The sequence below is a fragment of the Chrysemys picta genome, chromosome 7, assembly GCF_011386835.1.
Source record: "Chrysemys picta bellii isolate R12L10 chromosome 7, ASM1138683v2, whole genome shotgun sequence".
NCBI classification, from domain to species: Eukaryota; Metazoa; Chordata; order Testudines; family Emydidae; genus Chrysemys; species Chrysemys picta.
This window is the reverse complement of record NC_088797.1, coordinates 777,128-803,373: the sequence shown is the minus strand read 5'-3', so window position 1 is coordinate 803,373 and position 26,246 is coordinate 777,128. Positions and strand designations below refer to the sequence as shown.

The following is a 26,246-nucleotide window of genomic DNA, read 5'->3' as shown; positions in this document are numbered from 1 at the left end:
TGCACTCACGCTAAGCAGAGAGCAGGCATGGGCAAGGAGGGGACCTGTGCAGGGCCCCGGTAGGAGTGAGGGGCGAAGATGTGTGGCTTGGAAGGGTCACAAACTGCAGTGCGCGCTCAGCACAACTGACAGGGACAACTGGGGCCGGAGCTAGGGAGAGGTCAGGGACAGGGTTAGCCAAGGTCCCGGGACACAGGGCTTGTCTGTTTGCTGGAAACAAAGGATATAATATCCCCTGGTTCCTGTGATCCCTTTGTAAACTGCAGTGCTCCTCCCCAGACTGGGTAAAGCATTAACCCTTTCTGCACTGAGCTGATCTCTCCTGGTCAGACAGAGCCAGGCTGACACCTTATCACTAAAGTAAGTGAACCCTCAACAGAGACACCCAAGGAAAATACAGGAGGTTGCAGGGAGTGGGATGGGGGCTCAGCAGGGGACGCTCTCCCCTGGCAGGCGGGGCTGGCCCCAGTCGGGTGCTAGGGGGTGCTGTGGGGCTCAGCAGGGGGTGCTCTTCCCTGGCAGGCAGGGCTGGCCCCAGTGGGGCGCTAGGGGGTGCTGTGGGGCTCAGCAGGGGGCGCTCTTCCCTGGCAGGCAGGGCTGGCCCCAGTGGGGCGCTAGGGGGTGCTGTGGGGCTCAGCAGGGGGCGCTCTCCCCTGGCAGGCGGGGCTGGCCCCAGCATGGAGAAAGGGGGTGCAATGCTGCAGGTGCCATTGTTCTCAGGAGAGAAGAACCCTCCCCCCCTTAGCCAGACCCCATGATGATGGGCAGCAGCCCCACCTCCTTGTGCTCAGGCCCCAGTGCTTTGTGTTGTGTGGGGATGGGAGCCCTGGCTCCCCTCCTGCCCACAGGAGGTGCTGTTCTGTGCGGTGCTGCCAGGCGGTAGCTCCCCCCCAGAGCAGGCTGCACCCTGGGGCAGGGGAGCCATTGCTGCGCTCAGGGAGCTCCGAGGCACGGGTGGCGCACGGCCCTGCGGGACCCGGCACAGCCAGGTTGCACAGAGGGAAGTTGTCAGTCTAGGGCTCAGCTGAGGTGCTGCTACACGGCACTCGCTGTCCCCCCAACACCCAGCCGCCCCCACTGCAGAGAGGCAGGGCAGGCTCACCTGGCCGGTGCGGGCACTCCACGTGGCTGCTGTTGCCGTAGGAGAACTGGAGAGAAACAAGGAAAGTCACCAGAAAGGCCCTGCCCGGAGGGGGTGTTAGAGGGAGGCCAGGCTGGGGGTCAGCACTCGCCAGCGGGCCCCTCTGGCTGGGCACTGAGAGCGGAGGCTGCTCACGCTCCACTGAAGGGCACGGCAGGGGAGGGTGCCCGGCACTTGTGCACTTCAGCCCTTTGCCGGCCCCAGCTCGCCAGCCTGTTCCGCGGACGCTGGGAGGGGCGGGGAAGGGGAATGGGGCTTGGGGGCCCATCAGTCCCTCTGGGTCGGCTCTGGGGCAGGGCCAGAGCCCTTCCTCTGTAAGGTGGCACCACAGGGGGCAACAGCATGGGTCTGGGCTTCCGTTACCCACCGGGGGGCATCGGCCAGAGGCTGCCTGCCCCGTGTGAGACGAGAGCCCGGCTCTGCAGCCCCGGCCCGCTCTGCCCTGACAGCACGCGCCTGCCCGCCGCTTCCCACCTGGCAACTCCGGCTCTTCCCTGGGCAGGATCCCCTGGAAGGGGCCTAGGGTCTCTGGTGGGCGTGCCAGGAAGGGCAGGGTGGATCGCGCTGGGGCTGGGTTCAGCGTGTGGCTCCGGGGAGCCACCCAGCCAGAGATCCCAGTGAAGCACCAGGAGTTCTGCCAGTGGGTGGCTCGGCCGGGGGCATGCGGGGAGCTCACCTTGAAGCAGAGCAGAGGATGCACATCCACCTTCTCCACGGTGTAGGCCTAGACCAGAGCAGAGAGCGTGTCACAAACTGCAGCTGACCCTCACTACCGGGGGCCCCCTGGGGAACCTCCTGGGGAACCCCCTTACCTCAGCTTCCCCACCTCTCCCACCTCCTGGAGAACCCCCCCTCACTCCCCCACCCCATCCTGCCCCCAGCTCCCAGAGGGCTGCAAACCATCTGCCCCCGGGCCAGCCCTGGGAGAGCAGGCCAGGTTGCAGAGCGGTGCTGCAGAAGCAGTTGGATGGGGAGAGGCAGTTGCTGCAGCAGAGGGGCCTGGGGGGCCCTCGTCACCTGCCTCAGCCCCTTCCGTTGGGCGGGGGGGAGTCAGCCCAGGCCAAGCCCTGCCCCTCATGCGACATGGGGAGCCTGCCCACCCTGGCTGGGGGAGAAACTCCCCTCCACCTCCCAGGCCTGGAGGGGACAGCCCGCCGCTCCCCAGCACTCAGTCCCCAGAGCCGAGGCCCATCCCAGCTCAGCTCAGGGACAGCTCTCAGGGGGAGCCCCAGTGGTGTGCGGCCCATCCCTTTGGGGGACAGTGGGTGCTGGTGGCAGGGCCCCAGGGCCAGGCAGGCACTGGGCCCAGCACTGGGGGAGACGTGCCTGCAGCCCCAGGTGCCCTGGGGCAGTGGGATGGGACAGAGGCCCCTCCAGCTTGCCACACCCTTCAGAGACTGAGATTCATTGTGATCCCCTCCTCTGACCCGGTGTGACGGAGCAGGGAGTGGGGCATTGACCTGGGGATGTTGCCTGGGAGTTGTATTGAGACTGTCTGCATTGGGGATGGGATACCTGAGCCAGGAGGGGCCTGGGGCCAGGTGATGGACAAAGGCTGCAGGAGGAGCCGGGTGGTGTGGCTGGAGGAGACGGCTGGAGGGGGTTTAGTTTGGAGCTGGCTGGGGAACGGAGGAAGCCCCAAGAGCTGGGGTCTAAGCTCCCTGTCCCCTGGGGGCTTGACTGAGGAGTCCTGGTTGTACCTACAAGCCCTGCTTGGGACTGTATTCCTGTCGTCTAATAAACCCTCCATTTTACTGGCTGGCTGAGAGTCCCGGTGAATCGCAGGAATTGGGGGTGCAGGACCCAGACTCCCCCACACTCTGTGACAGCCAGGCCAGAGCCCTGCCCCCCCACCCAACCCCCCATAGCCCCTCGAGCAGAGCTGTTAGCATCGGCCGCTCCCCACTGAACCAGGGCCAGGGATGGAGAATCCGCCACCCCGGGAAACTGGCCAGCGGTTAAAAACTGACACCACATTTCCCATCTGACTTTCTCTGGCTTCACCGCCCAGCCCTTGGGTTGCATTCGCCCTCCCTCTGCTAGACTGGGCAGCCCATTAGCAAACCTGTTCCCCACAGAGGCACTAGCGGACAGAGCCCCACAAAGCTTGTTCTTTGGGGAATTCTGAGTCACTTAGTTTTATCCATGTGGGGGGTGCTGGGAAGCCCTCGAGTGGGGGAGGGGTGTTGCAGAACAAACCCACATCTACCCTGCAGCAGCAGCCCCTGTCCCATAGGGCTGGGCCCAACTTCCCACACCTGGGACCACGGCCAGCTCTATGCCCCGTGCACCCCATTACAACACCCAGAGCGGGGGTGTGGAGGAAGGGCTCCCTTCTAACAGCTGTTTTGGTTTATTTCGAACTCTGCTGGCCATAGATTTTTCCATAGATTTTTCCTTGTGTCCCTTTGCTTCCCTTATCAATTTTCTACAGTTCCCAACTTCTGATTTATATTCATTACTGTCAACTTCCCCTTTCTTCCATTTGTTATGTGTATCTATATCATTCATTTTTTGTAACTGCCATCATCTTCCTTCTAAATCAGGTCAGTTTTCTAACCAACAAGGCCTTTTGGGGCATCTAATAAAGTGTTCTTAAACAATTCCCAGCTGTCATTCACATTTTTCTGATTATTCTTCCTCTCAGCTGATTTGGCTCATAATTATTTTCAGCTTTTCAAAATTGGCCCTTTTAAAGTACCAAGTATCTAAAACACTGGTCTGGACTTTATTGTTTGCACATTATAAATGTGATCAGTTCATGCTCACTTGTACCCATTCATGTTTAGTGCTGTGATCGGTTTCTCTGTATCTGCAAAGATGAAGTGGAATATAGCACTCTCCCGGTCAGATGCACGGCTCTTCTGGTTAAAGCTCGACTCTTCTAAGTGTGCTAAAATCTACGAGATCCCTTGCATTGCCGTGCACCGTGGGGTTCCTCACAGAGGTGTGGGGTTCTGTTAGCAGCCCACAGTTAGAGCCATTTGTAGCACGGAATTCCTGAGCTACAGCTAGGGTGACCAGACGTCCCGATAAAATCGGGACTGTCCCGATATCGAGCAGTTTGTCCCGCGTCCCAATATTTTGTTTCGGGCACGGCTTTTTTTTTTTTTTTTTTGCTTTGCTTAGGAAAATATCGGGACTGCCTCAAGGGGAGCGTCTTTTCAATTGTTACACTCACCTTTCCGGGTCTTCGGTAGCATTTCGGCGGCAGGTACTTCCGAAGTGCCGCCGAAGACCCAGACGGGTGAGTGTAACAATTGAAAAGGCGCTCCCCCTGCGGCAGTCCCAATATTTTCCAGTTATCATCTGGTCACCCTAGCTACAGCCCCAAACCTCCTAGCCTTTTTTAAAGTGGAGAGATTCTGAAAACCTTTCTGGGCTCACAGCTAGAGCTCAAACCAGGGCTCAGATCACTGCACCAAGGTGCCCAGCGCTCGAGGGCCACCCTAACAGAGGGCACGGCCCCCACAAGCCTTCAGGGAAAATCAAATGAAAACGTTGTTTCAAACAGATCAAGCTGGTTGTGGTCAGCACATTGCAAGGCTCCTGTGCCGACCCCCGAGGGCAGATGTGGGGAGAGGAGTGAACAGGGCTGTTAGCCTTCAAAGCACCCCCCAGCCTGACAGCTCCAGGGGATGCGCAGTCATCCTTTGACCCTGAGCCAGCTAGCCGTGTCATGAGCCAACAGCCTTTGGAACAGGGGGCTGGCGTATTGCCGAAATCCGGCTCCAGCAGGCTGTTTGTTCATTTATCCGGGGGGGGGGGGGAATGTAATCAAAGTATTTTTGTAATAAATAAAGTTCCCCCTGCGAATGCTTGCTGGCAGGGGAGGGGCATTTTAGGGGGTGGAAGAGTGGGGGGCATAGGGGTCAGAGGGGCTTGGGGCTGTATTGAGAGGAGCGGGATAAGTGGGGATGGGTGGCAGGGAAAGTCAGAGGGGCTGGGGAGTGAGGGACACATGGAGGTGAGGGATGGGGGGCCCCATATTCTGCCCTTCTGGGTGGGTGCCAGGATCTGGGGGCCTGGGCGGACTCGCTGTGGGAAGCGCACGGAGGGGCAGGGGAGGCTGATGCTCTGACCTCAGACCCAGGAAGGTGGAACTGGGGAAACTTCTTGCCCGGGGACAGTCTGCTCCGAGAGAGGAGGCTCCCCAGAGCCCTGCCCGGCTTTGTAGGGAGCAGCTCCAGAGCATCGCCCGGGGACTCCGTGACAGGGCCCCTGTCCCCCAGGTGTGTCTGAGCTTTGCTTCCTGCCCCCTTGTGTGTGCCCCAGACTCTGGGGGATTCCTGCCCATCTATGGGGCCTGATCTGGCCTCTTACACACCCTTGTGTCAGCCGGGGTCTTGGGGCTTGCCTTTCTTGGGGGGCTGAGCCCCTCTCACTACCCCCATGTGAAATGGGATCGGAGGGGGGGTCCCTGAGCCACTCTCCCAGCCCCCACTGTGCGGGCGCCAGGATCTGGGTGGGCTTCTGCCCATCTAAGGGAGTCAGCCCCCCACCCCACCCCCCCGTGCTCCTCATGGAACCCAGGTTCTTGGGGGGGGAGGGGCTTGCCTCACAGTGGGGATCTGAGACCCACTCCCTACCCCCCATGTGAGTTGGGATCTGGGGGGAGAGGAGAGATCAGGCACCCTCGGTGCACGTGCTGAGAACACACTGCTGCGGGGGGACGGGGACGGGACAGGCACCCTTGACACAGCCAGAAACTCTTACACACTGGGGAGGGGGACAGGGAACCCCCGGAGGAAATCTGAGATTGAACCATGAACATCTGGGAACATCAGCCTCCCCAGTCACTTTATGATTCTACTTTGTTGTGTGGAAATCGGAGGACGGCAGATTCTCCGGAAGGGCCTGAAACAGATTCTGAGCGGTGAATGCTCGCGGGGCGAGGAGGGGTGGGGGGGTGCCCGGGCAGGTCGTACCAGGGGAAGAGGGGTTGGATCTGCAGCAAGGGATGGATGGGCGCATTATGGGGAAGGGGGTAAACGGAATGGGGGTAGGGCCTCAGGCAAGGGGGAATAGGGAGGGATTGGGGGAGTGGCAGGGGAGAAGACCGGAGGAGTTGGAAAATATGAGGGGTAGCAGAGGGGGTGGGGTGGGCCTGTCAGCCCTGAATTCCCCCCTTCCCTGTGTTCTGAGAGCTGGGGGACCCTGCTCTTCTTGGGGTGCTGAGGCCCTCTCCCGGCCCGCAGGGGCTCTTCCCTTCACGCTGCAAGTCCTGAGATGCAGCAGTTTGAGTGTCGCTGGGCTCGGCGCTTGGGAGGGGCTCGCGATTGCACTGGCACCGCAGGACCCAGGCTTTCGCCAAACTCCCAGGCCGGCTCAGTCCTGGCAGCGCGAGCCCCCCACAGGCGTCCCTCCGGGAGCAGGCAGCTGGCTCCCCCCGCTGCAGACAGGCGCCGGAGCCGGTGCCCTGGGCCGCGTGCTTGTGTACCTGGTTGGACTCCATGGCTGTGGAGTTGGGGACACTGTGGCAGGCCCCCGTGTCACTCTCCTTCCAGCACAGGGTGGCGGTCGGGTGCAGCGGGCAACGGGCACTCAGCACCATGACCATGTTGGCCTCACTGCTGGCGCTGTAGTCATGGAACTGCATGGACGCCCACAGCTCGGAGCCATCTGGGGGGCAGAGAGGCATCAGCCAGAGGCACTGGCAGGCTCAGCCCTACACCCTGCCCCACCAGCACAGCCAGGGGCCCCAGTGCCGGCTGGCAGAGGCACTGGGATGTGAAAGGGCTACAGGCACCCCCTGGGTCTGGAGCTACAGACTAGTTTGCCCCCGGGCGCCAGGCAAGGTCTGGACCGAAGCCAGTGTCCCCTGGTGCTCCCGGCCCCTGTGAGGTGTCGGGGCAGGTGACGTGGATGGAGACTCGGGTATACACAGAGCACCGTGGCACAGCTCACGACACAACTCCTGTCCCCAGTGGGAGCTCAGTGCTGATCGAGGGGGGCGTGGGCTGGGGGCGAGGGCAGCGCAGCTCGTCTCCTGCATGGAGCCCGGCCCAGTCCAGCCAGGCAGGGCCCTGGAGCGGCCCGTCTCCCCGTACGGCCCACCCGTGGGCACTGCTCTGGGCAGGCCAGCGCTGTGCTTTGCTATGGGACCAGTTGGCACAGGACACCAGGACGGGCTGCCGGCCGTGTGGCCGCTCAGGGCACCGCTCCCACGGGAGCAGCAGAGCTGGGAATCCTGCCAGCACCCAGAGGCCCAGGTGCCCCAGGGAGATGCTGGGGGCTTGGCGGGCGCCTTCGTTACGGGCACAGTGCTCGCCAGGCTGCAGGCAGGGCTCAGGGCAGGGGCAGCTGGGGCCCAGCAGACCCACCCCCTGGACTCCAGCCCCCCAGCCAGGAACTCCCGAAGGCCGGCATGCCCCGGCCCAGGCCACTCACAAGCTTCCGGCTGGGGCTGGAAGGGGCACAGCTTGGTGCGGAGGCTGTCACGGTGCTGGTAGGAGGCCTGAGGAACCAAGGGATCAGATTCTGAGTAAGTGGCCGCACGGGACCCCCGCCCCAGCGCCGAGGCCCTGTCCTGCCCAGACCCCTCAACTGCCCCCCCCGCCCCAGCGCCCAGGCCCCGTCCTCCCCAGACCCCCGCAACTGCCCCCCCCCGCCCCAGCGCCCAGGCCCCGTCCTCCCCAGACCCCCTCAACTGCCCCCCCCGCCCCAGCGCCCAGGCCCCGTCCTCCCCAGACCCCCGCAACTGCCCCCCCCCCCGCCCCAGCGCCCAGGCCCCATCCTCCCCGGACCCCCGCCCCAGTGCCCAGGCCCCATCCTGCACAGACCCCTGCACCTCCCTCCCTCCCCAGCGCCCAGGCCCCGTCCTCCCCAGACTCCCACCTCTCCCCCCACAACCCCGCGCCCAGGCCTGTCCTCCCTGGACCCCCGCCCCAGCGCCCAGGCCCCATCCTGCACAGACCACTGCACCTCCTTCCCTCCCCAGCACCCAGACCCTGTCCTCCCCGGACCCCCGCCCCAGTGCCCAGGCCCCATCCTCCCCAGCCCCCTGCACCTCCGCCCCCAGCGCCCAGGCACCTCTCTCCCCCCACACGGGTCGCTGTCAGGCCAGACCCAGGCGGCCAGGGGCTGGTGGCCGGCAGACGTACCTCAATGCAGAGACAGGGCACCAGGAACTCGTAGGGCAGCACAATGCTGTGACCCCCAGACACCAACGCCTGCAGCGGGGAAGGAGGTGGGTGAGGGTGGCAGAGCCCAGCCAGGCCCCCAAAGGACACTGCTGTGCCTGGTCCAACCCAGGCAGGGACCCCGGGTCCACCCTTGGCACCCCCAGGTACGGCCGGGCTCCCCGCTGGGAGGGCAACTGTTCCACATTCATCCACAATAAAATCTATTGTGGATAAATGTAAAGTAATGCACATTGGAAAAAATAACCCCAACTATACATACAATATGATGGGGGCTAATTTAGCTACGACAAGTCAGGAAAAAGATCTTGGAGTCATCGTGGATAGTTCTCTGAAAATGTCCACACAGTGTGCAGAGGCGGTCAAAAAAGCAAACAGGATGTTAGGAATCATTAAAAAGGGGATAGAGAATAAGACGGAGAATATCTTATTGCCCTTATATAAATCGATGGTACGCCCACATCTCGAATACTGCGTACAGATGTGGTCTCCTCATCTCAAAAAAGATACACTGGCACTAGAAAAGGTTCAGAAAAGGGCAACTAAAATGATTAGGGGTTTGGAACAGGTCCCATATGAGGAGAGATTAAAGAGACTAGGACTCTTCAGCTTGGAAACGAGGAGACTAAGGGGGGATATGATAGAGGTCTATAAAATCATGAGTGATGTGGAGAAAGTGGATAAGGAAAAGTTATTTACTTATTCCCATAATACAAGAACTAGGGGTCATCAAATGAAATTAATAGGCAGCAGGTTTAAAACAAATAAAAGGAAGTTCTTCTTCACACAGCGCACAGTCAACCTGTGGAACTCCTTGCCTGAGGAGGTTGTGAAGGCTAGGACTATAACAACGTTTAAAAGAGAACTGGATAAATTCATGGAGGTTAAGTCCATTAATGGCTATTAGCCAGGATGGGTAAGGAATGGCGTCCCTAGCCTCTGTCTGTCAGAGGGTGGAGATGGATTGCAGGAGAGAGATCACTTGATCATTACCTGTTAGGTTCACTCCCCCTGGGGCACCTGGCATTGGCCACTGTCGGCAGACAGGACACTGGGCTGGATGGACCTTTGGTCTGACCCAGTATGGCCGTTCTTATGTTCTTATGTTCTAACTGTTGGAGGTGCCCTCTGGCCCACGCCCCTGGGGCCGGCCAGCCCCGCCCGGCACGGGGGAGCCCCTGGGGCCGTGCTCCTCACCTGTCGGGGGAAGGGGGTGGACAGCTCCTCGCACTCCAGCGCCAGCTGGTGGCACAGCCGCACGGCCAGGGCAGGGCCCTCGGGCACCGACACCTCAATGGCCCGTGCCTCCGGGCGCCAGGCGTAGCTGAACTTGGGGCCTGCAGAGGAGAGAGGGCCGGGGATGGGCGCCCGTGCCCACGTGCACAGGCAGCCCTGACTGACCCCGGCTGAACAGCAGCCAGTGGGCGCTGCTGGGCCAAACCCAGCGCAGCTTCAGGCCTGGGACCAGCCGTGGCCGGAGCCAGCCCCAGAGCCCCAAGACACAGCCCAGCACCCCCAGAAAGTCCCCCCATAGCTCTCCACGACCCCACCCCGTGATCCCCCACAGCAACCCTGAGAGACGGACCCCCACAGCCCCTCCCCCAGGTCTCTGCGTGGAGGTGGCATTTCCAGCCCCCAAGGAGGGAGACCCCCCCACCTCGTCTCACCTGCCGGCTCTGCCGCGACCAGGTGGCTCCGGTTGAGGCTCAGCCCCCGGTCAGGGACGGTGCCAAGCGAGACCAGAACACGGCGCCCGCTCTCCACCGGGAAACAGTCAAACTGCACCTGCCACTGGGGGAGAGCACAGGGTGAGCCCCCGCGAGCCCCCCCAAGTCCCCCGCCCCCACCCTGCGGGTCCCCTTGCCTCCGCCCCCGTGAGCCCCCCCGAGCCTCCCCCTTCCCCCACCCTGCGAGTCCCCCCGAGTCCCCCGCCCCCACCCTGCGAGCCCCCTGCCTCTGCCCCACAAGCCCCCCACCTCCAGAGCCTCCCCCTGCCTCCACCCTGCGAGTCCCCCCGAGCACCCCACCGCCACCCTGCGAGTCCCCTTCCCTCCGTCCCCACGAGCCCCCCAAGCCTCCCCCTTCCCCCATCCTGCGAGTCCCCCCGAGCCTCCTTCCCCGCGAGCCCCCCCGAGCCTCCCCCTTCCCCCACCCTGCGAGTCCCCCCCGAGCCCGCCGCCCCCACCCTGCGAGCCCCCTGCCTCCGCCCCCACGAGCCTCCCGGCCCCACCCTGCGAGTGCCCTGCCTCTGCCCCACAAGTCCCCCACCTCCAGAGCCTTCCCCTGCCTCCACCCTGCGAGTCCCCCCGAGCCCCCTGCCCCCACCCTTCGAGCCCCCTGCCTCTACCCCACAAGCCCCCCACCTCCAGAGCCTCCCCCTGCCTCCACCCTGCGAGCCCCCTGCCCCCACCCTGCGAGTCCCCTTCCCTCCGTCCCCACGAGCCCCCTAAGGCTCCCCCTTCCCCCATCCTGCGAGTCTCCCCCCGAGCCATCCGCCCCCACTGTGAGCCCCCTGCCTCCGCCCCCATCCTGCGAGTCCCCCCGAGTCCCGCGCCCCCACCCTGCGAGTCCCCTGCCTCCACCCCCGCGAGCCTCCCTGCCCCCACCCTGCGAGCCCCCTGCCTCTGCCCCACAAGCCCCCCACCTCCAGAGCCTCCCTCTGCCTCCACCCTGCGAGCCCCCCAGAGCACCCCGCACCCACCCTGCATGTCCCCTTGCCTCCGTCCCCGTGAGCCCCCCCGAACCTCCCCCTTCCCCCACCCTGTGACCCCCTGCCTCTGCCCCCGCTAGCCCCCCCAAGCCTCCCCCTTCCCCCACCCTGCGAGTCCCCCCCGAGTCCCCCGCCCCACCCTGCAAGCCCCCTGCCTCCGCCCCCACGAGCCCCCCACCCCTGCCCTGCGAGTCCCCCTGCCTCCACCCCCACGAGCCCCCCCAGAGCCTCTCCCTTCCCCCACCTGCGAGTCCCCCGCCCCCACCCTGCAAGCCTCCTGCCTCCACCCCACCAGCCTCCCACCTCCACAGCCTCCCCCTGCCTCCGCCCCGTGAGCCCCCCCAGAGTCCCCCGTCCTGCCCCACCACAAGCCCCCCACCTCCAGAGCCTCCCCCTTCCCCCACCCTGCAAGCCTCCTGCCTCCACCCCCCCAGCCTCCCACCTCCACAGCCTCCCTGCCTCCGCCCCACAAGCCCCCCGCCCAGCACTGCCACGGGAGCGCCCCCCCCAAGCTCTGCCACGGGAGCCCCCCCCCCCCCCAGCCTCCTCCCTGTCCCCCGGTGCAGACCCCGTGAGCAGGCACGGCTCCTAGGGCACGGTGCCAGCCGAGCCTGCCCAGCTCCCTGCAGCAGGAGGGACTGGACGGCTGGCACCGAGCAGTGCCAAGGAGGGAACGAACCAGGAGCCCTGGGCATGGTCTGCGCTGACTCACCAGGGAGCCTGCAGCCTCCGGCTGCTTTCTCCAGACCTTCAGCCAGCTGGCCCTGTTGGAGCCCAGCACCAGGAAATCCAGCTGCAGCCCACAGACACTCCCCAGCCCTGGGGGAGAGAGAAAGGGGTGAGCCCCAAATTCACAGCAGGCCCTACCAAGGGCCTCTGCAGCCCCCCCCCCAACCCCCACCGAAGCCAGCCCTATGAGTCCCCCCCAGGGTCATTCCCAGGAATTCTGTGGGTGCCCCTAGCCCAAAGGGGGCTCAGACAGGGCCCAGTCTCCATGGCCATGGGTCCAAGCAGGGCTCCAGGGACCTACTCTAAAACGGGGTGCAGGTGAGGCCGGCCCACCTACCTGCGGTGTGCAGGGCCAGGCGCACACGCACGCACGGCTGGCAGTCGCGGGAGGCCTGGCACAGCCGGGCGGTGCTGAGAGCTAGGGCTGGCGGGGACAGGCCTGCTCCATCCTGCTCCCTCTGGCGGCACCGGGGCCTTGGGAGGGCACTGTCCGCTGGAGGAGAGGAGAGGAGTTAAAGGCAGCCAGGACCCATCTGGGCCCCCCCAGGGCACTGCAGGGCTGCCCGCCGAGCAGGGACTCCCAGTCACTTACACTCCCCAGTGCTCTGCATTCCAGACACTTGGGGCAACCCCAGCGTGACGAAGTGGGACTGTTCTTAATGTTTTCTCTGAATACTGTGTGGGTGCCTCAGTTTCCCCTGTGCCTTTCTTAAGTATCTAGGTGGTGGGATAAGGGGGTGTGATTGTTGGAGAGCTCTAGAGGACAGGGGCATGCAGGGGTCTACACAGAGAATGGCCGACACCCTGTCTCCTGGCAACTGATGGCCTGGGCCCCTCCCATGCAAGGTGCCAACTGGATAGGGTTACCATACGTCCGGATTTTCCCGGACATGTCCGGCTTTTTGGGCTTCAAATCCCCATCCGGGGGGAAATCCCAAAAAGCCGGACATGTCCGGGAAAATCGGGACATGCGGGGCCGGCGGTGCTGAGCCGGGGGCTGGGGCCGGGCTGGCGGTGCTGAGCCGGGGGCCGGGGCCGGGCCGGCAGTGCTGGAGACGCGCCTCCTCCCCCCCGCCCCCCTTACCTGCTTCAGGCTTCCCGCGAATCAAATGTTCGCGGGAAGCAGGGGAGGGGGCGGAGTTGGGGCGGGGACTTTGGGGAAGGGGTGGAGTTCTGGCGTGGGCGGGGCTGGGGCCCCGTGGAGTGTCCTCTTTTTGGACACTCAAAATATGGTAACCCTACAACTGGAGGTGTGGGAGAACAAAGAGATCAGGTGACCTCCTAGCCCGGGAAAGGGAGAAAGGACAGAGGAGGGGCTGGAGAGTTTCAGTTTGGAGCTGGCTGGAAAAATGAAGGCCCCAAGATGGACCTGACTGAGGGGTCCTGTTCTCTGGACCTACAAGCTCTGTTTGGGACTGTGTTCCTGTCGTCTACTAAACCTGTGTTACTGACTGGCTGACAGTCACGTCTGACTGCGGAGTTGGGGGGCAGGACCCTCTGGCTGCCCCCGGACCCTGCCCAAGCGGACTCGCTGCGGGAAGCGCACGGTGGGGCAGGGGAGGCTGGATGCTCCAGGTCAGACCCAGGAAGGTGAAGCCGTGAGAGCTTCTTGCCCGGGGACAGTCTGCTCAGGGAGGAGGCTCCCCCAGAGTCCTGCCTGGCTGCGCAGGGAGCAGTTCCAGCATCGCCCGGGGACCCCGTGACACCCAGCCTTGCCAGTCCCCGCTGGGTCCCTCCCCTGGGGTACCCCTCCCCCACAGTACAGGGACCTTGGCGCTGCACTGGGGTCAGCACTGACAGTGAGGGGAGAGCACCCCCGCTGAGTCCCCGCCCCGCAGCCCAGCACCCCCTAGCAGCCCGCTGGGGGCAGCACTGACTGCATGGGAGCTGGCACCACCACTGAAGGCAGAGTCTGGTTTTCCTTGGCAGAGTCCCAGTATGGCCCCCTCCCACCGCACCCCAGCTTGGCACAGTTGTGACCCAGCCGCAGGTGGAAGGAGGGAGGGACCGAGCAGTGCTGCCCCCTAGCGCCCCAGCTGCCCCTTGCCTGCCCCACAGCCAGCACCACTAACAGAGCGGATTTACTTACCCCTGACTCTGCAGGCCTGTGAGCAAAGGACAAGGAGCCGTGTTAGTGGGAGGCCTTGGCCAACAGGTAGCACCCAGCACCCCCTCCCCCCGGCAGTCCCCAGCAACCCTGTCCTTGGTGTTCCCCGGCACCCAGAGCCACCCAACCCCAGCGGCCCACAGGGCCAGAGCCACCCCACCCACCCCTGGCAGCCCTTGGCACCCAGAGCCACCCCTCCCCCCGGCGGCCCACAGCACCCCCATGAGTATTCTGCTCAGGGAAGCCGCAGTGGTTTATCTCCGCTCCCAGCAGGCTCCCCCGGCTGAGCAGTTTGTAGATCAATCTCTGATAATTTTCATATGACTTTACATTGTGCCTCTTCATATAACCTTGTGGTGGGTCTACCCACGTGTGACCTCTGTTTTCATGGGACTTTGTATCAAAACCTCATTTAGAAACTTTGCATTGCCCTTGGTATCATATTATAGCCCCTAAGGATAGAATAAGATAGAAGAAAAATTTCTTTTTGCTAGCAGTAGAACAAGAGCTCTCTTTCCCCCCCACTCTTAATCAATTGCCCTGTTGAATGAATGAGGTGTGGATGAGCAAGGCATGGAAGGCAGCACCTCCAGACAGCCTCAACTGTTGGAGAGGGGCTGGGAGCCAGACCCAAGGACAATAAAACGTGTCAAGTGGGCTCATTAAAGACAAGCAGACATACCGATGGCCTCGGGGGTTAGAAGCAAGCACCTTCTTTTGGAAACACCCTCTTTGCAGCATTGGGACAACACTCAAAAGAAAAGCAGCACAAAGGACCAATGGACACAGACACAGAGTTTGAATCTGGTCTAGATTTGCATAAGAGAAAAGCTGCTATAAAAGTGAGGTGTCTTGCAGAGGACCCCGGGTCTCGTCTTGTCAACATGGGAGCATCGATCCGGATCGGCAGAAGCCCGGCTCCACCCCCTCCCCCATCTAACTCACCTGGCCAGTGAAGTTAAGGGGAGCAACTAATTGGTAACAACAAGATGGAGTGTGTTTGTGTGTGTGTGTGAGTGTAAGTGTAATATATTATATGCATATAATACAGTGTTAATAAATACATGTATTACTAATAAATGTGGCGTTTTGCCTTATTCCCCCTGAAAAGATCCTGTGCAGTACTTTGAGTACAACAAGTTCAGGGCTGAGACGGGGCTGGGGTTCACCCAGAGCAGCAGCACGTGCCTGGCACGTTTTCCGCTGGCTCCCCTGACGGACCGCAGGTAGGCCCCGGGCTGCGGGAATACAGGCCTGCAGCAGAGCCGGGTGAAGGACAGCTCTCCATGCAGGTGGGATGTCAGCGTGAGTGACAGGCCCCAGGCCCATGGGCTCAGGAGAAGCGGGCGCCGGGGTTCCTCCAGCAGTGACCCACGGAAGTTCCCTTATTTCCAGGTTGGGGGGAAGTGAGCGGAATCAGGCACGGTGCAGCCAATGACGAACTAGGGAAGAGACGGCTCTCCTGGCCCTAGCCAAGGTCTGACCCTGGTCCGGTTTGCTAAGGGGGTAAGAGGGGAACTCGTGCAGCGTCCAGTGCTAATACCTGCCTGCCCACACCGGAGCGACCGCCATGGGTCGAGGCAGCCCTGGCTTAGTGCCTTGATGTGGGGAACTGCTTTTAGGGAGCCACATTTTGGCCTTTGGAGCGAATCCAGAGCTTTGTGGTTAAATGATCGTCGTCGCAACGCCTGCGTAAACAGTCATTCCAAGCAGGGTGCCCCGAGCTGGACCCCGGGGTGCCCAGGGCAGGGCCAACCCCAGCTGATTTCTGGACTGATGCTCAAGCTAACAAGCCCTTCGCACCTCTAACTCCCAGCCTGCATCCCAGACAAGGTCACTGCCCTCCTGCCCACGGGCCCAATGCAGGCACCTGTGGGCCCCTTCTGCCACCCACCCACTGGGCAGGTGGCCAGGGACTGCAGCAAAGGGCTGGCTGCCCCACACCACTGCCTGGCTGTGGGGCGAGGAGCAGGCTGAGAACTGAGCAGGCCGAGGACAGCCAGGAAGCCCAGAAGCCAGGCCTGGCGGAACTCCTTGCCAGAGGATGTTGTGAAGGCCAATACTGTAACAGGGTTCAAAAAAGAACTAGATAAGTTCATGGAGGATAGGTCCATCAATGGCTACTAGCCAGGATGGGCAGGGATGGTGTTTGCCTGAAGCTGGGAATGAGCGACAGGGGATGAATCACTTGCTGATTCCCTGTTCTGTTCATTCCCTCTGGGGCACCTGACATTGGCCACTGTCGGCAGACAGGACACTGGGCTAAGTGGACCTTTGGTCTAACCCACTATGGCCGCTCTTAGGTTCTTATGGCACGGTCAGGCCACAGAGCCAGAAACAGACACGGCCCCCTGTGAGCCGCCCCCCCCCGCCCCGAGAACAGTGCTAAACTGCCTGTAGTGACAGGTTTCAGAGCGGTAGCTGTGTTAGTCTCTATCAGCAAAAAGAACAGGAGTCCTTGTGGCACCTTAGAGACTAACATTTATTTGAGCTTTCGTGGGCTACAGCCCACTTCATCAGATGCATGCAGTGGAAAATACAGTAGGAAGATATATATACACAGAGGACATGAAAAATGGGAACAACAAGGAGTCTGGTGGCACCTTAAAGACTAACAGATTTATTTGGGCATAAGCTTTCGTGAGTAAAAACCTCACTTCTTCGGATGCATCCGAAGAAGTGAGGTTTTTACTCACGAAAGCTTATGCCCAAATAAATCTGTTAGTCTTTAAGGTGCCACCAGACTCCTTGTTGTTTTTGTAGATACAGACTAACACGGCTACCCCCTGATACATGAAAAATGGGGGTTGCCATACCAACTGTAACGAGAGTAATTAATTAAGGTGAGCTATTATCAGCAGGAGAAAAAAAACTTTTGTAGTGATAATCAGGATTTCCAACAGTTGACAAGAAGGTGTGAGTAACAGTAGGGGAAATATTAGCACGGGGAAATAGTTTAGTTTTTGTAATGACTCATCCACTCCCAGTCTTTATTCAAGCCTAATTTAATGGTGCCCAGTTTGCAAATTAATTCCAGTTCTGCAGTTTCTCGTTGGAGTCTGTTTTTGAAGTTTTTTTGTTGGAGAATTGCGACTTTTAGGTCTGTAATAGAGAGACCAGGGACGTTGAAGTGTTCTCTGACTGGTTTTTTAATGTTATAATTCTTGACGTCTGATTTGTGTCCATTTATTCTTTTGCATAGAGACTGTTCACATATCTATTCAAGGGACACCATCATAGGACCTAACCACATCAGCCACACAATCAGGGGTTCGTTCACCTGCACATCTACCAATGTGATATATGCCATCATGTGCCAGCAATGCCCCTCTGCCATGTACATTGGCCAAACCGGACTGATAATAACCCACCTTAATTGATTAGTCTCGTTAGAGTTGGTATGGCAACCCCCATTTTTTCATGTTCTCTGTGTATATATCTATATATATATATCTTCCTACTGTATTTTTCACTGCATGCATCTGATGAAGTGGGCTGTAGCCCACGAAAGCTTATGCTCAAATAAATGTGTTAGGCTCTAAGGTGCCACAAGTACTCCTGTTCTTTTTACCTGTAGTGAGGAATCCACCCCCTCCCCCACATGGGGACCCCAGGGAATCCACCCCTCTTTCCCCCCCTCCCCAGCAGTACCCAGCACCTGCTGCTCCCAGGCAGGAACAGGAGCCCCCCTGGCATTTCTGGAACGCTCCCCTGGCCCCGGCAGTGTGTGCCCTGCCCACGCACTGATTCCGCTCCCGGTGTAACCACGGGCACCCCCATTCTTCACACAAGTGTCCCCGAGCTCACTCTTGGCTTCAAGGATTCCATGTGGCAGTAAGTTCCACTGGCTAATTACGCCCAGTGTAAAGAAGTGGATCCTTTCCTCCGTTTTAACCTGCTGCCCACGTTTCAGTCCTAAGTCCCCAGGCCAGCAGGGACCATCGCAATCCCCATGTCTGGCCCCGTGCCCAGCGAGGCAGAGACCTGCCCTCTGGAGCCCCTCGAGCAGAGCTGTTGGCAAACACCCGCTCCCCACTGAACCATGGCCAGGGATGGAGAATCCCCCACGGGCCCTGCCCCAGGAAACCCTCCCCGTCCAAACTCGCCTCATTCCCTGTCTGCCTGGGATCAGCTTCCAGCCCCAGGGCCGGGTTCCCCTTCGCTGCCGGAGCCAACAGCCCATCGCCCACGATCTGTTCCCGTGGGGCAGGGACAGGCTGGGCTCCCTCGCCCCGGGCCGGCTCGTGGGGCGCTCACCAGAGTGAGCCCCTCGCCCCTGTGACTGCAAGGCAGGTTCTAACCCTGCGGCGCTTCCCCGCCCCGGCCATGCAGCGCTGACCCCGGCCCTGGGGCCCAGCCAAGGCAGATTCATGGCGGTGGCTCCCTCCCCCTCCCGGTTTTGTCCTGGTCTCATTTTGCCCCGTTTCTCGCTAGCTGCTGGACCAGCCATTTCCTCCTCATGACAGAGCCCGGTTCGTTACTGCACCTGCCCCCCAGCCAGCCCTGTTCTCTGCACGAGGGTGACCAGACCGGGGACCGCCCCGATTTGTAGCTGTTTGTCCCGATATTTCGCTCCGCCGGCGGACCCCCGTGTCCCGATCTTTTCTTCCTCTCATCTGGCCACCCTACTCTGCACCCCCGCTACCGACCCACCCTGGAGCCCCGGCCCGGGCGCCGCTCGCCCCACGGAACACAAACAACCCGCCCTAGGCTCTGCAGCGGCCCGGACCCAGCCCAGCTCCCCCAACTCCTACAGGTGGGTCAGGCCGGGCCCAGCGGCGGCCTCGCTCCCTACAACCGCGCGCCCCAAATCCCGTTACCCCCCGCTCCCCGGGGCCCCCCGTTCCCAGCGCGGGGATCACAGCGCCCAAAGCGCCCCCTGACCCGCCCTCAGTGTCCCGGGGCCCCGGCCCAGCCAGGGCTGGTTCTCGTCCAGCTCCCGGGAGGGCCCGGCCAGCGAGCGGGGCACGGAGCTGCCCGGACTCCCCGGCCCGGCCCCTCGCCGCTGGGTGCCCGCCGGGGCTCTGGGAGCGGGTGGCTGCCGGGATGAACCTCCGGCTCCGGCCCCGGGACCCCGCAGCCCCCCGCACCCCTCGCCCGAGCCTTACGAAGTTGGCGGTGACGCGGGGGCGCGGCGCTCCGGCCCGGGGCCCGGCCAGCAGCAGGACGGCGGCCAGCAGCAGGGCGCAGGGCGCGGGACGCCCCATCAGCGGGGCTGGCGCATGGCTGCGCGGGGCGCACACGGCACCCGGCCCGGCCGGCTCGGCCGCATTCCTGCCCGCCCCGCTTCATCATCGCGGGGCGGGGCGGGAGCCACCCCCCGGGGCCCTCCGCCCCCGGCAGCCCCGCACCGGGCTCTGCCTCTCGGCCGGATCGCGGGGGGCGCCCCCCGCCCCGGCTGTGCTGGTGCCAGATACCTGGCAGGCGCCCAGGTGCGGCGGGGATGGGCGGCAGGATGGGCTGCCCGGGGCGGGGGGTGCTCACACTCGGCGGCAGGGGGCACAGCTGGTGCCGGGGGACACAACTCCCCAGGAGAGCGGGCGGTGGCCCCTGCCAGGGACTTGGCACCGAGGTGTCTGCCAGGAGCTGTCCCCAGCAGCAGGGCAGCTAACACCCGCTTCCTGGCAGCCGGGACCCTGGGGCCAGGCCTGGGACCCTCAGAGCAACAAACACCATGGGGGGGGGGGCGCTCCCCACGGGGGAGCCCCAGGCCCAGTACATGCTGGTGAGAATTATCGCCAGCAGCCCGCGGATCAGGGCGCTGCCCCCCGAAAGCTCCGTCTCCCCACTGCCCCCCCACCCCCGCCGCAGGGCGCTGCCCCCCGAATGCTCCGTCTCCCCACTGCCCCCCCACCCCCGCCCCAGGGCGCTGCCCCCCGAAAGCTCCGTCTCCCCACTGCCCCCCACCCCCGCCGCAGGGCGCTGCCCCCCGAATGCTCCGTCTCCCCACTGCCCCCCCGTCCCCGCCGCAGGCGCTGCCCCCCCCCCCCGAATGCTCCGTCTCCCCACTGCCCCCCCCGTCCCTGCCGCAGGGCGCTGCCCCCCCCCGAAAGCTCGGTCTCCCCACTGTCCCCCCACCCCCGCCGCAGGGCGCTGCTCCCCCCGAAAGCTCCGTCTCCCCACTGCCCCCCACACCCCTGCCGCGGGGCGCTGCCCCCCGAAAGCTTCGTCTCCCCACTGCCCCCCGCCCCCGCCGCAGGGCGCTGCCCCCCCGAAAGCTCCGTCTCCCCACTGCCCCCCCGCCCCCGCCCCAGGGCGCTGCCCCCCGAAAGCTCCGTCTCCCCACTGCCCCCCCACCCCCGCCGCAGGGCGCTGCTCCCCTCGAATGCTCCGTCTCCCCACTGTCCCCCCACCCCCGCCGCAGGGCGCTGCCCCCCCGAAAGCTCCGTCTCCCCGCTGCCCCCGCCCCAGGGCGCTGCCCCCCGAAAGCTCCGTCTCCCCGCTGCCCCCCCGCCGCAGGGCGCTGCCCCCCGAAAGCTCCGTCTCCCCGCTGCCCCCCCGCCGCAGGGCGCTGCCCCCCCCCGAAAGCTCCGTCTCCCCCCCGCCCCAGGACGCTGCCCCCCCGAAAGCTCCGTCTCCGCGCTGCCCCCGCCGCAGGGCGCTGCCCCCCCGAAAGCTCCGTCTCCCCCCCGCTGTCCCCGCCCCCGCCCCCGCCGCAGGGTAATGGGGACACGGCGGTTGACCTGGTTTAGTTCAGGTTTCCTGTGAGACTGCGGCGGCCTGCAGGGAGCCCACGCGCGGGCAGCACGTGCAGCGGCAGCCTCCCCCTCACGTGGCAGCTGGGCTCTGTCCGGGGGTGCTGCCCCCCCCCCCCGCACAGAGCTGGCAGGGGAGCCCCGCCTTTGAAAGCGAACAGCCCAGCCCCCAGCATCACTTAGTGGTATGAAGCCTGCGGGCCTCAGTTTCCCCTCTGCTGCCTCGTGGCAGGCAGGGGGAGGGCTGTGTGCTCTGGGGCAGGCTAGCAGACAGAGGGAGGGGGTCCCCAGGCTGCCTGGGCCTTAGTCCCCCTAGCAGTGGCGCATGGGGAAGGCAATGGGGAATCCGGCACCTAGCAACCAGGACCCCCGAGGGACCACGACCCCCAACCTGGAGCTGCAGCTCCCCAGCTGGGAACAGGGGGCGGGCGGGGGGTGGTTAAGCACTGGCTGCGGGGAAGCGGGAGGGCACCCCTGGGAGTCCGGCAGGGGATCAGACAGAGGGGGAGCCCAGGGGGTCCCTACAGCTTGGCTGGGCTCTGCGGGAGGCTCCCCCAGGGCTGCCTGTGCTGGGGCGAGGTGACTGATGAGCCTGGCTGTGTCTCTGCAGGTGCTGGCAGAGGGGCCCTGCTCCCTAGGGTGGTACGAGTCTCTGCCCGGCTCTGTCTCGGGCACTCGCTGGGCAGAGCTCGTGGGCTGGAGCAGTGGGCTGGAGCCCAGAGGCCTGAGTGGGACCCCTGGGGCTCTGGCTCGCTGCAGGGGGCCCCCAGAGCCGGTCCCAAAGCCCATGGGTCTGCGGGAGGGGCACACAGCAACGGACCCCTCCAAGGGCAGCAGCACACACAGGATCAGGTCCTGCCCCCAGGTGCAGAAGCAGATGCCACGGCACCAAGGCAGAACTCTGCTCCATCACCCCCCACCACTCCAAGGCACGGCCCAAAGAACTGCCCCCTAAGGCAGGGTCACCCCAGCACCACAACAGGCATGTCCCTCCTCACCCAGGCCCCACAGCCTCTTCTCTGGCCTGTCACTATGGTGCCCCCCCAGATCAGGACCACCTTCGTCCCCAGCCCCCCAGGGCGCTCCCTCTAATGGCTGCTGACACAAGCTCTCCCTCGCCCCAGCGACTGGGACAGGCAGAGCCCCTGGCAATGGGGCAGGAGCAGGCAGCCTTGGGCCTGGTTTGCTCTCCCTAAGAGGCGGGGTGCACAGCTGGTGGTAGGAGCAGGCCTCTCTCCTCAGGGCAAACCAACCTGTGCCCAACGCCCCTGTCCCACCAGGCCAGGGCCCAACAAGCACCTGAAAGGCTGGCCAGGACCCAGGTGTGGGGACAGGAGTCACCTGTGGCCATGGCTGGCTTTCAGGGGGGGCAACAGGCTCATCTCTCAGAGGGGCACAGACGGGGGCTGGGAGGACGAACACGCTTTGGGGGGGGGGGGCAGATCAGCAGGGGTCTAGGCACTGCCATCCCTGGGGGCTCTGGGGACCCGACAGCAGGACAGACTCGGGGGAGCAGCTAAGGGACACAAATCAACCCAGGGCAGCGAGGATACCTGCCCTTCCCCCACCCCCGGCAGACAGATGCTGGAGGCTGCTTGCTCAGCAAGGTGGCTCTTTATTTCATCCTTTCTGGTCACTCCATGTGGGAGAAGCAGCTTGTGCCAGTGCTGGGGGCGGGGCCCGGCCCGACCCCTCGGCCCCTCTGCCCCAGCGCTGCCCGACTCCCCTCCCCCCAGCCCAGCCCCTCTCGTAGCCAGCGGCACTGGGGGCTGGGAGGCACCTGGCCTGTGACCACTGGCTCTCTGGTGACCTGGAGCTGCTCCTTCCCAGGCAGAGGCATGGAATTCACCCACCTGCGGGGGAAGGGAGGGCCCTGCATGCCCCCCGGGCAATACGGGCAGGGCACTGGTGCAGACTGGGCCTCAGACACAGACATTGGCCCAGCACAGCACAAGCCATTGTGGGAGTGGGCAGCGCTGCGCCAACCGTCTGCAGTCCTGGGTCTGTGCCATGTTGTCAGACTTCAGGGCAGCGGCACTGGGGTCAGGGCACCTTTCTGCTCCATGAAATGGGGAGATCAGGAAGGGCTGATGGCTGCCCCCGGGCCACTCCCATCCTGCACGCCCCTCTCATCCCAGCCAACCGGGCAGAGGCACGAGAGCCAAGTGCTGCCAGGGGACTTCTGGTGAGGGTACCCTGGTCGCATCAGGAGCTGCCCCCCTACCCAGCCCTGGCCCACCAGCCACTGAAGAACGGTCAGTCACTGCCAGCCAGGGCTAGGGCTGGAGGGGCCCTGAGCACACTCCAGCTGGGGTAAGTGGCAGGGCAGCCCAGTCTATAGGGAGCTTTGAGTGTTTGCCAGTAGAGCTACCCAAAAATGGGGACCCCCACCATGGTGCCATCCAGCCCCCTGGGGATGGCAGCATCCCCCCCCCCCCCAGTCATACAGGTGTGTGGCTCCCAGTCCCGCTTCATTTCTTCTTCTTCTCCTGCGTGCTGCTGAACCAGGAGTCCAGGAGCTTCTTGCTGTAGTAGAGCTGCCAGCCGTGCACCTGCACCGCCACCACCACCAGCAGGTACATGACGGAGACGGCGGAAAAGCCGAAGATGAAGCGGTAGGCCTTGCCGTGGCGGTAGAGCTGCTGCGCCATGGGGAACATCTCCATGCTGCCGTAGATGAGGGGTGCCACCGAGAACAGGCCTGTGCTGATCATGGACAGCACCAGATAGCTGATGTTGTTGCGGGGGAAGGACATGAGGCCAAAGAGAGAGGGGATGATGCTGAGCAGGTAGGGGTACTCCCACTGGTAGGGCATGGCCACCTGGTCATGGGGCAGCAGCTTCAGGTGACCCACGCACATCTGGGCCAGGAGCAGCAGCCAGATGGCCACCTGCATGTAGATTAGCTTCTTTATCTCGGACTTCAGGGCCACACTGCAGAGAGGGAGAAAGCCAGGCTCAGGCTCGCACTTCGATGGGCTCCCTAGCGTTGCCTGAGGGGCAGGAAGGACTCGGAGGCAGGAGAGATGGCAGCCGGGCTGGCAAGAGCTGTGGACAGAGCCTGAAGCCAGGACCCCAACAGAGCGAGGCTGCAAACCAGCCCCGGCAGCACGTGTCTCGCTGGGGTACTGACGAAGGCACCAGCAGGGCGTGATCCTGGAGCACCACCAGCCTGAAGGCTACGGAGCAGGTGAGCCCGGCAGGAAGGGCAGATTCCTCTGAGTAGGTCCCAGCGGGAAGCAGCTGCTGGGCATGAAGCCTGACTGAGCCGCTTCCCCGGGCAGATGGACGGGGCCTCCCCCCCTGACTGGGGCTGGGGGCAGAGTGCTCCGGGACAGCACAACAGAGAATGAAGCTGCAGGTCAGCCTGGACGCTCTCTGGCCTCTGCCCCCGTCCAGCCAAAGCCACAAGCAGCCTGGTTTGTGCAGGGAACACCCCTGGCGGGGGCAGGGTGTGACAAAGTGGGGGGTTTTCTTGTTTTCTGTGGAGTTTTCAATGGTTTGCATGCAGAGGGGGTGGGACTCAGTTTCCCTGGGTGTTACTGGTTTAACGAGGTGAGGGGAGAGGGAGTGTGTTTTGCAGAGGACTGGACAGAGGACTCGGGGACCCAGCCAATGGCCGGGAGGATGGAGACCCCAGCGACCAGTGACCTGGTGACCCGGAGGCCCAGCTGAGGAGACGCAGCCGGTTCTGGTCAGTGGGAGGACAATGGGCTGCAGAGTGAGGACCCAGTGACCTAACCAGCCGGTTCCAGCCAGAGGACAGAAGCGAGGAGAGGAGGCCCCGGTGTACGACCCTGTTTACCTGGAGAGAAGACAATGGACAGAGGTGGGGCTTGGGGCCGGGGATCTCAGATGCCCAGCTGGGAGCAGGGGGGCTCTGGGCTGGAGAGGGGGAGCAGGCAGAGCCCACCTGGATGCAGGGAGACTGGGATGTGCTGGGCTGAGGGAGGCCAGGCCTGAGGCCCTGAGAGTTTCCTGTGCTGTGTTCAACTCTCAATAAACCCTCCTGTTTTATGCTGTCTGAGAGTCACTCCAGTCTAGAGAACAGGGTTGCATCAACCCCTTCGGGGGTGGAGGCCCCGGGGGTCCAGAGCGAGTGGACTCCCTGAGGGGGCTCACAGCAGAGACAGACGTACTAAGGCTCCGAGAGGTGTGGCTCCAGGAGGTGGAGGGGCCTGACCCCGAGAGAGAGTGGACCCCCGAGAAGGGCTGTCGCACTGGAAGGGGCACCCCCCACGGACTGCACGGGCCAAGAGTGGGCACGATCTGTGAGTCCGTGACAACGGGCACCAGCCTGCAATGCTCACTCTGGTGGGAGCTGCTCGTGACCCAGAGCTGGTGTGCACAGCACCATGGGCTGGGCAGGGGGGAGGTTGCACTGCAGCATAACAGACCTGCTCCGGACACACACACCCTGCCCCAGCTTGGACCTTCAGGCCTCAGACAGGTCCAGTGACCCCCTGAATCCCAGCACACAGTGCCCTGGGGACAGACATACTCCAGGGAACGCCCAGCCATTCACGGACACCAGCTCAGTCCAGCTGGGCGGCTCTGCACTCTGCCCCTGCTCACTGGGCAGGGACCCGGAATGGGGCCCGGGGGCTCAACCCAGCCTGCACTCAGACCTACCTCATCTGGTAATGGGAGGCCACCCTCTCTCGATGCTGGTAGTCACTGCCATCAGTGCCCTCGGCCCGGGGGCCCGCACGGGAGGCCATGGCGCTAGACAGCCCAAGCCCTGCCAGAGAGATGGGCGGGGTGAGCCAGGGGGACACGCTGCCATTCAGGGTATGGACATCAGTACCCACAGGAGCTCTGCGCCCCTGATCATCCTGTGGGAACATGGCAGGAATCCCAGGCACCACCGGTGAAAGCACATGGGATTACACGGATCCTGTGACTACAGGCAACCACCCCACCATAGCTGGGGATCCCCTCCCCCAGCCCAATCCCCCCCCACCACCACGCCCCATAGCTGGGGATCCCCTCCCCCAGCCCAATCCCCCCCCCCTCCACACCCCATAGCTGGGGATCCCCTCCCCCAACCCAATCCCCCCCCCCTCCACACCCCATAGCTGGGGATCCCCTCCCCCAACCCAATCCCCCCCCCTCCACACCCCATAGCTGGGGATCCCCTCCCCCAACCCAATCCCCCCCCTCCACACCCCATAGCTGGGGATCCCCTCCCCCAGCCCAATCCCCCCCACCACCACGCCCCATAGCTGGGGATCCCCTCCCCCAACCCAATCCCCCCCCTCCACACCCCATAGCTGGGGATCCCCTCCCCCAGCCCAATCCCCCCCCCTCCACACCCCATAGCTGGAGATCCCCTCCCCCAGCCCAATCCCCCCCACACCACGCCCCATAGCTGGGGATCCCCTCCCCCAGCCCAATCCCCCCCCACACACCCACCCCATAGCTGGGGATCCCCTCCCCCAGCCCAATCCCCCCCCACACCCCATAGCTGGGGATCCCCTCCCCCAGCCCAATCCCCCCCCCTCCACACCCCATAGCTGGGGATCCCCCCCAGCCCCGGGCTCCCCCCAGCCCCGCTGTCCCACCTGCCACGGACGGAGCCGGCCGGGCCCAGGACACTCTATCACCTCGGCGTCACTCTATGGTATCCGTCGGGCCTTTCTTGCCAACTCTATGGTTACCCTGTAGCGGGCTTGTCTCTGCCGCGGGAGGTCCGGATCTATGGTTGTGCCTCGTGCCCAGG

The 26,246-nt window shown here is 63.6% G+C and overlaps 2 protein-coding genes and 1 long non-coding RNA gene across 4 annotated transcripts in view; 1 reads left to right on the top strand and 2 right to left on the bottom strand.

Moving 5' to 3' along the window:
• IL17RE (interleukin 17 receptor E) overlaps positions 1–19,161 on the bottom strand; it is a 26,017-nt gene extending 6,856 nt beyond the window's left edge. Inside the window, exons 1-11 of the mRNA XM_008173371.4 lie at positions 18,938–19,161; positions 13,812–13,827; positions 12,060–12,215; positions 11,706–11,812; positions 9,951–10,074; positions 9,481–9,620; positions 8,245–8,313; positions 7,532–7,598; positions 6,582–6,763; positions 1,818–1,865; positions 1,103–1,148 (exon numbers count right to left, since the gene is read on the bottom strand). Coding sequence (XP_008171593.2) covers positions 1,103–1,148; positions 1,818–1,865; positions 6,582–6,763; positions 7,532–7,598; positions 8,245–8,313; positions 9,481–9,620; positions 9,951–10,074; positions 11,706–11,812; positions 12,060–12,215; positions 13,812–13,827; positions 18,938–19,036 — 1,054 coding nt within the window. The 5' untranslated portion in view covers positions 19,037–19,161. The remainder of the gene's footprint in view (positions 1–1,102; positions 1,149–1,817; positions 1,866–6,581; positions 6,764–7,531; positions 7,599–8,244; positions 8,314–9,480; positions 9,621–9,950; positions 10,075–11,705; positions 11,813–12,059; positions 12,216–13,811; positions 13,828–18,937) is intronic.
• On the top strand, positions 17,880–24,546 carry LOC122172579 (uncharacterized). 2 transcript variants are annotated; one of them, XR_006173003.2, is made up of 3 exons: positions 18,247–18,585; positions 23,033–23,313; positions 23,452–24,546. It is a non-coding gene; the product is annotated as an uncharacterized LOC122172579 (long non-coding RNA). The 2 variants fall into 2 exon arrangements; XR_010589371.1 differs by having other exon boundaries at positions 17,880–18,585; positions 23,033–24,546.
• Positions 22,120–26,246, bottom strand: JAGN1 (jagunal homolog 1). The gene is made up of 3 exons (XM_005295994.5): positions 26,089–26,246; positions 25,157–25,265; positions 22,120–23,458 (listed from the first exon to the last, which is right to left on the bottom strand). Exons 2-3 carry the CDS (start codon positions 25,243–25,245, stop codon positions 22,996–22,998), a joined length of 552 nt encoding a protein of 183 aa, XP_005296051.1. The 5' UTR covers positions 25,246–25,265; positions 26,089–26,246; the 3' UTR covers positions 22,120–22,995.